General features: G+C 45.1%; 1 protein-coding gene across 1 annotated transcript in view; it reads left to right on the forward strand.

Annotated features, from left to right (window-relative positions):
* The first annotated feature begins 295 nt into the window (after window positions 1–295).
* The window catches only part of DCX (doublecortin), a 75,996-nt gene continuing 65,191 nt past the window's right edge, over window positions 296–11,100 (forward strand). Inside the window, exons 1-2 of the mRNA XM_082488273.1 lie at window positions 296–342; window positions 1,890–2,280. Of these exons, the coding sequence (XP_082344399.1) occupies window positions 1,917–2,280 (364 nt within the window). The 5' untranslated portion in view covers window positions 296–342; window positions 1,890–1,916. The remainder of the gene's footprint in view (window positions 343–1,889; window positions 2,281–11,100) is intronic.

Genomic DNA, 11,100 nt, shown 5'->3' on the forward strand with positions numbered 1-11,100 from the left:
TCTTGGTGAAGCTAGAGCCAAGGGGGAATTTGCATCCTTCAGAATGTCACCCCCAAATTTGCTCCTTTAAACTTTTTATTAACCCATCCGTTAACATATCCAGAGCTGGAATGAACACGCCCTTTTTTTCTCAAATACAGAGACGACTACAAGCAGACGACTCATGATGAGAGTAAAAACCACTGAGGCAAAGTTACCGTGAAGGGATGGAACAAGGCACTAGGACCTAGGAGGCGTCTCATCCACCCTGGCAGGAATTTCTTGCTTGGAGCTCAGACAACAAAGGCAGAGTGAGCTTGGTTTTCTTTCTCTCAGCATCTCCACCCTGCGCGCTGAAAACCGGTGAGTAGAGCTTTTTGTTTTGAGTGACTTGCATGCAGAAAAGTAACAGATGTCAGATAGAGAGGAGGAATCTTTCTCTTAGTACCTTACAGCATCTGCAGTTCATTTTAAAATCAAAAGCCCCTGCATCCTCTGATTCATTCCCAAAGTTGCTTGGATGTTTCATTGTTCAGTGCATGACACCAGACCGAATCTACCCCAACTGGCATCGTGGGGAAAATGTTCCCAACTTGGGGTTTCTGTGCAGATCGCCTGCATCTTCTGCTCTATTGCAGACTGGGAACAATGATTTTTCTTGTACAGGTCACACTGACATTGTAAAATACAAGGAAGGAGCTTCGTTCTGGCAAATGTAAGGGGTGAGGAAGAGATAGCAACAGCTTTTCCTAGCTTTATACCTGGCTGCCAAGTGCGGGTGTAAATCCCCTTTCTGCTCTGTGTTAACATGCAAGCAACATACATGCATTGCATGTTCCTGGTCGTGCTGAGGGAGTGGAAGGGTCTTTCTATAGCAGGGTTGGGGGTTCCTCCTCCTTTTGTGTTGGGGTTTGGTGCGGGAGAAATGTTGTTCTTGAGCGTAAACCAGAGACCATGCAGAAATTCCTGCTTGCTGGGTGTCAGCTCAAGTGTCAGCTTTTCTGTGCTGGTGACTTGCGCTGGGAGCCCCCCCGTGCTCAGAACAATGAAAGGTGAGCTAGCAGGGGCGGCGTGTCCCTTGGGTAGCGGCACTTCCAACAATTAAATCACTTGAGGCTGGAATGGGGGTGCAAATAGCCCCTTTATTTTCTCCTCCTCATTAAAAAGAAGCAGAAATGTAATTCGGAGGAGACTCAGGCTGAAAAGAGCATACCGAAGCCTCGTTTCAATGACAGATTTTTCTTTCCAGTCATTTCTTCTTAGAGATGTAGGCTGGTCCTGGGAATTGATTGATGGGCTAGGAGGGGGCTGCGGATAGGGGGAAGGGTGGGCTGGATCTCATTGCTAACCCTTATTGAACAGGCTGTCACAAAGAAACTGCTTATTCCCCTGCGACCATTCTTTCATAAATGCCAGTTTATTCTAATGTTAAACATTCAGATGCTTTGGTTCCTTCCGTGATTCGACAGATTGAAGGGGCTGACTTACTGGGATCTCCTTGTTTTCTGTTGCCAAAGGAAACCTCACAGGGCTCAGAGGTTTAATTCATTGCCAACTGGTGTTTGGACGAGTTTTTTGGGGCTGAGTTGTGATTGCCATGTATCCCTTTGGCCCCAAGTCCCAATTTACTGCATTTTGAAAACTCCCAGGTGCAGGAGCAGACAGCTCTCTAGAAACGTGTTCCCTGCCCCCAGTGGTTGGATCCCTTTCAAAATGCGAGGACCCCTCCTACCCTTAGTCCCCAGAATCAATACAAATCTGGGTCAGGGGAGGGGGTGCTTCCCAAATACATCTGTCCTGCTCCAGACACAGCTCTTGCATCAGTGTCATTTTTCTCTCTAGATTGTGGCTCTGCTTGGCTCTAACCTGTCCCTTTGCACTCCTTCTCTCCCCGTCTCCTTCCTGCTCAGCTTCAGATCTTTAGGGTTCACCAAACTATGGAACTTGATTTTGGACACTTTGACGAAAGAGACAAGGCGTCCAGAAACATGCGAGGCTCACGTATGAATGGGTTGCCCAGCCCCACTCACAGCGCTCACTGTAGCTTCTACAGAACCAGGACCTTACAGGCACTGAGTAATGAGAAGAAAGCCAAGAAGGTGCGTTTCTATCGCAACGGGGACCGCTACTTCAAGGGGATTGTATATGCTGTGTCCTCTGACCGCTTCCGAAGTTTTGATGCTCTCCTGGCTGACCTGACCCGGTCCCTGTCCGACAACATTAATCTGCCTCAGGGAGTCCGTTACATTTACACCATCGATGGGTCGCGGAAGATTGGGAGCATGGATGAGCTGGAGGAAGGTAATTAGCATCGCTGTCTGGTGCAGTGAGGAGGCGGGGTGGAAAGGGGGCTGCACCACTTGCGTCTGCGTTAAGGTCACATTTCCTTGGGCGCGCGGGGATGCTTCTGCCCCTGTGTGCTCAACCTGTCTGTTCACCTTCCCCTCCAGAGAGGTGCAAGAGAGGGTGGCCATGCAGGTGCTGACACCCCCAGGGTGTCCCCCAGCACGCTCGCTCAGGTGCAGATGTGGAGCCAGAGGGGTGTGTCTTGCTCTTGGCTAGACGTGACTGTGTCCATCGCTTGGGGGGCTATCTGAGATCGTCCCTGCGTCTCTCCAGGCTTGGGAGGGGGCGTCCCAGATGGGTGCAGGGGGTGGCTGAGGAGTAATGTGGGTTTCCCACTGGGGTGGATGGGTATGAATGGAGAAGCAAGGGGTGCTGGGGCATTCATGTAATGCATGTGTAATGGGGGTGGGAAGGATTTATGCACTCTGTGTATGGGGGTGTTTTGAGGGGTTTTGAGGTACAATGTGTGTTTATAGGGGTGTGGCCAGGGCTGCGCAGGGACTTGAGTGGGGTGTTGGGGGTGCTCTCAGTGTGTATGGTGGATGTGTGGAAGGTGGGGTGTTAGGGGTTTTTACAGTGTTTGGGGAGTGTGTAGAGGGGTGTGTTGGGAGTTCACGCAGTGTATTTAGAGGGGGAAATTAATGAACAAGATGTGTGTATGGAGAAGAGTGTTTTGGGGGGATTGAACTTGGTGAAATTTGGGGTTTGATATGTGTGTGTGTGGAGGAAGGTGTAAGGAGGGTTAATTGCAGAGGAGGTGTTGGGATTCCTTAAGGGGGTTCATGCACAGGGTGTGTGTTGGGGTTTGTTCTCCAGGAGTGTGTGGAGGTGTGTTGGGCTGTGTGTGTGTAAGGGAGAGTGCCGGGGGGTCCTTGCATAGCAATGTGTGTGGAGAGGGCATGGGGAGTTCACGTGCTGCATCTGAATATGGTTCATGCAGGGTCTATATGGAAGATGTATTAAGATGTTCAGATGGGGGGAGTGTAAGGGGGTGTATTTGGAGAGCATTTCTGCAGGGCCTGTGTGTGCAGGGGTGGGTTGCTGTGGTAGGTCTGTGGGGGAGTGTGGGAAGGCGTCCCCTGCGTGGCAGGTCTGAGTGCGCAGGGGATGCTCAGGGCAGGTCTGTGTCTGGACAGGGTGTCGGTGTGCCTGTTCCTCTGAGTGGCACTTGGACTGTGGGATGAAGGATGAGTAAAAAATCAATCCTCCTGTCCGGAGTGGGTGGCCTGGGGGCAGGCTTGCTCCTGTGGAGCTCAGATGCCAGCCTTGTCTGTGCCTGGGGAGCTCCCTCTGCAGCAGTAGGCTGCTGCCATGGGTGCTGCTTTTCTTGGGGAGTGTCAGGAGGACCCCCAGGATGAAATTGCTATGTGGCCAGTCCTGCCTCCTTGCCCAAGGCATGGCTGTGGGCAAGCTCTGCTGGCAGCACAGATGAAGTGGGGTGCACAGAGGACACCCACAGCCACGCTGCTTTTCTTTTCCCTGAGCAATTCAGATATTCCATTCTTTGTTTGGACCTGGAATATCCTGATTATTCCATTGCAAGAGGTGAGTTGCTCTTCCCTGTTGCTTGGTGTTTTCATCCAAGCAGATGACCTGGCTGATTTGGTAACTATAGAACATCCACAAGGCTTTTTTTTCCTTCAGTAAAAGACAATGGATGTCAGTGTGGGAGCCACTGAACTGCAGGGGCAGCCTCAGCAGTGAGTCATTGTGTGACCTTGACTAAAGCATCTCTCCCTAGAATTCCTTATCTGTCAAGTAGGATACTCATTTCCCCAAAATACTTTGTGGGGACAAGGACACAGAATAAATATTGGTTTCCAATATTTGGAGTTTTACTGGGAAGAAATTGCTGCCATTCAGAGAGATGATGCAGTCCTTGTGAAGTTATTCTCAGCCCAGTTACAGCTGTCAAACAGAGGTGTGGCCTCCCTTAATTTTAGAGATTCTGCCATGTTTTATTCTGATCTCTTAATATGGCCACAGCCTTTTTCTAATGGCAGCGCTCAGTTCTGATTGTCCAAGGTTTTATGTAAATCTTCAGGAATAACTCCACAGGAGAAAATGCAGTTCTTTATTCTCCTTTTATACTCTTCTTCCTTTTATATTCTTTCTGGTTTTTGTCAATGAAGTTAAGAAACCTTTAGTTATTACACATGCTTTACACTGGGTTTTGCTGCAGGTAAGAAGGTACCTAGTTCTTGAAAATATTTTTTACTGGTTAAGGTACAGGCAGGAGATGCTGGCATTTGGGTTTTGGCTTTGTTCTGCCAAAATGGTATCTGGAAACAGCACTGAAGAAGTGGCACTAAAACAAAAATAGGATTGTCTGTGTGGTTGTGTCCTCAGCAGAGCATCAACTAGGAAAATACAACCCGAACAGAGTGAAAACAAAGGAATCCAATGTCTGAAAATGCAAAAGTAGATCTGCATGCTGTTATTGACAGTTTAATAATAACAATATTTCCATATTTCTAGGGATGACCTACACATCTGTTGTAGAAAAGCAATCTGGGAAAGACATTACTTTTGCTTTATAATACCATGGTTATAACCAACCTTGTGGTAAACTATGCTATAATCTTAGGTGTTTGTATAACTGTGTGCTAAGTATGTGCATAGAAAAACAGAATTTCAGAGTAATTGCACTGTGACATACAAGAACAATAAGTACACAAACAGTATGTGTTTGCCATATAAATTAGCTTTCTGGTTGGAGACTGAGGGTAACTAAGCCAGTTCTAGTTGCTATAATGTGACTAATTTATTACTATAATTTCCAATAAACAAGTAGAACCTAGGCAAAAAAATCATCAGAGAGGCTCATCTCAGTAGTTTAATTGCAAAAGCAATTACTGATGATATTTCACATCACATTCTAAGTACTTGATTACTTCTGCACTTCAAGACATTTCAGGTGGACAAAAACCACTTGGTGTGCTGCTAATTACATGGAACTTGGAAATAACTCTTTTAGTGTCCAGACCCAGACTTGGTAGTCTTTTCTTCCCTGTCATTCAGGGTTGTGCTTATAAGGTTCTGGATGAATGTTTTGCTTCCCATGCTGTCCAAGACAGAACAAGTGAAGTCTCTCTTACTCTTTGATCACATCCCTCCTAGCTGCCAGTTGGGTTGTGTCTCTTGGTCCTTTCCTGTACTGAACCCTAATGCCTCACATTTTGGAATCCCACCAGGACTCTGTCACATAGGTGCTTTTTGCTGCCTGCTGAGTTCTTCCTCGGCTGTCACTGGCTGCTTTTTCCATACTGCCTCCTGTACCATGGAGCTGTCCATGTCCATGTCTCCTGATGACCTTCTCTCAAAATCCATCTGTCTGATCATTTTTTTTTCTCCCTCTTTTCACTCATAATAGCCATCTTCCATCACTGTAGTCCTTGTCTTGATCTTGACTCCCGATTTTCAGCATTCAGTTTTAATGTCTTTGTAAATAATGCATATGCTGCCATTGATTAGGACTATTCCTCCTTAATCAATATGTTGGTTTAATGCAGTACAGCATCCTATTACTGCAGTGTTACAGCTGATCCTGACTACAGGTAAATTGCTGACAGAATCTCCCACATGCCTACTTTCTTGGCTGAGTCAGGAGTGGATATTGGGCCCAAATGCTACTGTCTGTCGTGGTTGTTTTGGTCAATAAGTGAATCTCTTGGAAAAGAGCACCAGATGATCCTTATTCCCTTTCACATTATAATTGGTTCTAGTGACCAAGGCTTTAGGAAGTCAATAGATGAATCTGCCTTTATAGATTATTGGTGAGCCACTGTTGTAACAGTGAATTCTCTGCCTTATGCTGTGAGAAAACTTGAATATGAAAGATACTAAAAAAATCATGTGCCATCTTTTTCAGCCTTGCTCAAGCTGAGCAGCTCTCATTGTCGTCTAAGTTTCTGCTGAAATCTAGTTGCCTTTGACATCTGGACAGGGTGGCTTGTTCCTTGGTTCATGTTGAGCCTTTATGTTCTTGTAAACCCATTGTGACGAGATGGCAAATTCTCCCTGCCTCAGCTCTGATTGGTCTTTTTCTTTGAATGGAGCACTGGATAGAGGTGGAAGCTGGTGTTATACATTGACATCAGCAGCAAAGATGGCTTAAGAAATGCCGGTTTGGGGCATGTGTTCCAAACTCAGGTTGCAACTTGCTGTCCCCATTGTCCCTCTTTGTGGGACAAAAGACTTCTTTTGGATGGTGAGGGAAAGGCACAAGGAAGACTCCTGGCTGCTGAAGCTATTGCAGCTCTGAGTTAACCTCAGTACTGGTGGAGACTGGCTTGTTTCCTCTGGAGAGAGGGATGATGCTTCCCCAGAAGCCTAATTCCCCACTTGTAAAGATTAGACATTTGTCACAATGCATTTAGAGGCGCCAACCAAATGGGGCATCCTACTGTGCAAGGCAGCATTTAAATGTGTAAGAAGAGAGAGCTCTGGGCCAGGGAGATTATGGTCTGAACATGTCAAGGTGGAAGAAAGTGTTAGTACTGATGAGGAACTGAGATACAGAAAAGCAGTCTTGTCAGTCAGGTCAGACTTGTTTGTCCTAAGTCCGTAGATGAGACAAAGATGGAAGTCACAGCTCTGAGCTTTCTTGTTCAAGTGCTTTCATTCCCTTCCTGAGCATTTTTCAGGGCTTGGTCAGTGGTTTGGAGGTACTTGCACCTTTCAAGTTTTTTATTATAAGTGGGCTTTGGACCAGCTTCTAGTCAGTGGCTGATTTCATGTGAATTGTCATTTGCTGTGTATGGTCAGGTTCAGAAATAGATGTGGAAATAACCAATCAAATACAAATATAGCATGGATTAGACATGGGCAGTAAAGGCAGAAATGCAGACATAGATTAAAACTAGAACTTGAGAGACTCAACATTTACTTGAAGCTGTAGAGCTCCTCTCTTCTGGGCTCCTGGTATGCTCAGGCTGTTAGGCAGGACACAGCCCCTGTTGTGTTGTGGTCGGAGGGCCCATCCAAGGGTGGATTTATGCCCTTGTCCTGTGGTGGGCTATTAGTCTGAAATTTATTCTTGCCTTACGTTAAACACTAGAGAAAGCTGAATAGGATTTTGTTTTGCTCCATAGGGTTTCATTTCAAATGTTCATGGGCTGTGAGAGATATTCCAGAAAGTGTTTCCAAGCTTTTTGGATCCTGTCATGCCCTGGGGAATCTTTTCCAAAGTCTTGTCCAGGAGTGTTTAAAGTAATCATAGGAGGAGCTCCTCCCTGGAGCTGTACAGAGCCTGGTGTGTGCTGGAACCGAGGGGTTTATAGGAAGTATATAGAAATCTCCAACCAATGTGTGCGTGTTCCAGTTTGCCTGGAAAATTGAAATTCATGTAGTCCAATACTGAAGTCTTGGTAACCTGTGGCATTGTTTTCTATGGCTGTTGTCCTGACAGCTTGGCTAATTACATCCTATAGAACAAAACTTATTCCTGTGGTTCTGTTTTATTTGCTCATCCTGGCTGTTGCACTAGAACTGGCGTTGTCCCATCAATTCTTTGTGGGCATTTTGTGGTTTTGAAGGTTTGGTAATCACACATTTCTTTCACTTTTTCAGCAGAACAAGAGGTGCTTCTCTCTCATGGGAGAGCTCCCTGTGGAAGAGCCAACGGAACGAAGCTCCTCCAGAATTAATTTTGCCATGGTGGAGTAGGTCTTGAGGCAGAGGAAGATACTTTTTAACGCATAAAGTAGCAGGAAGTTCACGCATTTAAAACTAAAGGCCTACTTTAACACTGTATGTAATGAACTCTGCAAGGTGTTAAGTCTGCCTAATTCCTGTTGAAGTCATAGTAAATCTCATGAAAGATGAAAGCTGGGCACAGTAGCACTATCTCAACTTTGTGACAGCAGAGCTAACAACCAAAATAATTGACTGCAGCCCACAGAGACTGTTTTTGGAATAACTGTTAGCAGTTACACTTTCAAAATGGCCTCAATCCAGCTTTCCCGATTTTTCTCGCAAGACTTCTGCCCACAGTTCATTATACTTGAAAACTTGCTGGTGCATGCTGAGAAAGGATAACTTTTTCTGAAAGCACAGCCTGTCATTTTTAGTATTGTCAGAAGGAGCTTCTGTAAGAGGGTTGAAGGATTAGCGCTCATCTTGAGCTTAGAGTTTCTCTAAGAAACCTTCTCTAAGGCAAACCTTATCTTTGCTGAGATCATCCCTTCTTTAGAAGCTGAATAATCGCCTTGTGCTTCTATCAAATTGGCAGCACAGTAATGTGTAATGCACTTGTAGCCCCAGTAATTCAGTGTGATACAAGCCATGGCTTCAAATGGCAAATATGCTGATCATGACTTAAGGTCAAAGGTCTACAGTCAGTCCATCTATCGCTATGGGCAGGATAGAAGGAATAAATAAATGACTTGGCTGATTTGGTGGCGTGATAGAAGTCGTGACACCTGTGCAGCACACTGGCATGATGACAAGTGCACATCATCCTGCGGGGCTTTGGCTTTGCAGCACAGAAAGGGCATCTTGCACTGACCCAGCACTGCACTAAAAAAACACTGTCCTTAGCACCGTTGGTGTCATGCCCATAGTGTGGTGTTCAGCAGCAGATTGGATCTTGTCAGGATGATGCTTCTCACTCTCACCAAAGCTTCCCACCCCCAATGCATGAGCTCTCTGGGGCTCCCATTTGGGGTTTTGTTTGGAAGTAATTACATGGCTGTTCATTATATCTTCTTATGGCTTATAGTTGGATTTCTGCACATGTGCACAGCTGTTTGCTGTCTAAAGATGTGTTCCTGAAAATATTTGTGCACAGATTTTTATGCTTAGGGCTGGGGAGCAATATATTTCTAGGAGTTGTTTCTTTTCCTTTTGACATATCTGCTTCCTCCCCTTTCCTTCTGTTATGCTGTGCACATCTTCTGCAACCATGCTCTGTCTGTCAGTTACATTTCTCTGACTGGCACAGTTGTACACCTTGACTTCTCATTATAGGCTTAGCATAAATAGATGTAGCAGAGAAACCAAGAAACCACTCCTCTTCCTATGGTAACACTAATCCCCATAAGATTTCTCTCTTTTGTGATCTTCTGGCCACAGTACACATATTCAAAGCTGGAAAGTTCGCAGGTCTTCAGCCCATGCTTGCACAATCCTGCTACCACCTCATGGTAAGGTTTGGGTAAAACTCAGCTGTGGGAAGTGAAATAGCACATGTTCCTGGCTGGCAAATGGTAAAAGGGATGTGCCTCACTGAGGAACTTGAATGATAATTTTGCTGTTACTTGAGGGCCATAAACTGAGTTTGGGAAGACATCGGTTGAAGTGACTTTTAAATTAAGTTAAAGCTTCAGGTTACATCTTTAGGTCAGGAAAGAAGGAAAGAAAAGTTCCTTTTCCCTGGAGCTATACTGCCATAACAGCAGAAATGATGCTGAGAAGAGCTGCTATTCTGAACCGCTGTTCTGAAGTGTCACTCCAAGCAAATTTCTGTCCAGGTTTAGAATTCAATAAAATATTTGCTAAGGTTGGGGTCAAATGAAAGAAGTGAGAAAAGGCAGATTACATTTTCCACTTGTGACTGTGAGCATAATTTGAAAGGCCAGTGTATATGTATGTATGCACAACTACCTAATACCACATTTGTGGAAACAAAGCCCAGGAGAAGAGTATTGCCTTCACGCCACTATTGCCTTCAGCATACACTATTGTAAATACACTAGACAGCTATGGTGTGCAGTGAAGAATTTAAAACGATTCAGCTGGAACTAAGAGTAATAGTACTCTACCACACAGACCAATAATCTCTTCCACTTACTTTAAAATGTGGAACTTATTAATGGAAAATATGCTCCAACACCTCATGTGTTTATAGAACACAGTGCAAATATATACTTTCATTCATCATGGCATCTTCTATCCCAAAGTATTATGTAAACACAGATGAAAGTCAAGCCTTGCAACACTTTAGTGGCAGATATTGCTACTTCTGTTTTTCAGGTAGGGAAGGAGAGGTGCAGGTGAGGTCAGGAGCTTCCACAGGGAGCGGGGGTGAGAAAAGTATTCAAATCACTTATTCCTAGTATTGCATTTAAACATACAAATCCCTTTTCTCAAAGGATAATGCTACAGTTCCATTGAGCATGCTTATAAAGTCTCTGCCGCCCAGGGATTATGGGCTTGGGAGGGCTCAGGTTCTTAGGAGGGCTAATTCCCTGTGAGCATTTCAGACTCCCCTTGCGGCACTTCACACTCAGTTGTGAAACTGGGCCCGCTCCGCACCGGCTGTTGCTTGGCTGAAGCAGATGAATAAACCACAGTTTATCACTTATTAATCAGAAAGATTTAAAGTACTCGGTGCTTCTGGAAAACAATCAATATCTCCGGTGGGAATTCTTTATAGTGTATGGTACTCTGTGGGGTATCTTTATGCTTCTATTGAGTCAGTTTCAAAAAGTGTAAGGCATTAAGGAGCTTCAGCTATGGGTACTACACGGTCAGTTTATTGAGGGGTTTTGCTGACAGTGTACATGCCTCAAATATAGATTTGGATTGTTTGTTCAAGCCAACAGAAACTCCTGGTGGGATTACTGCATTAGTTTGGGGTACGCTCACTAGTTGATAAAATGCCCAGCTGACAGTGTTCATCATGAATCGTTAGCTCCCTTCTCTCTTCTGTATTTCTATTCCATCTTCAGAAGGGAAAACAGAATATCTGCTTCCTGTTGATAAATGGTCTCTTTATGCAACTGGGGAGATGGAGAAAAGCTGCAGTTGGTCATGGAAGCACCACAAGTACAC

The sequence above is a fragment of the Vanellus vanellus genome, assembly GCF_965231255.1.
Source record: "Vanellus vanellus genome assembly, chromosome: 10".
NCBI classification, from domain to species: domain Eukaryota; kingdom Metazoa; phylum Chordata; class Aves; order Charadriiformes; family Charadriidae; genus Vanellus; species Vanellus vanellus.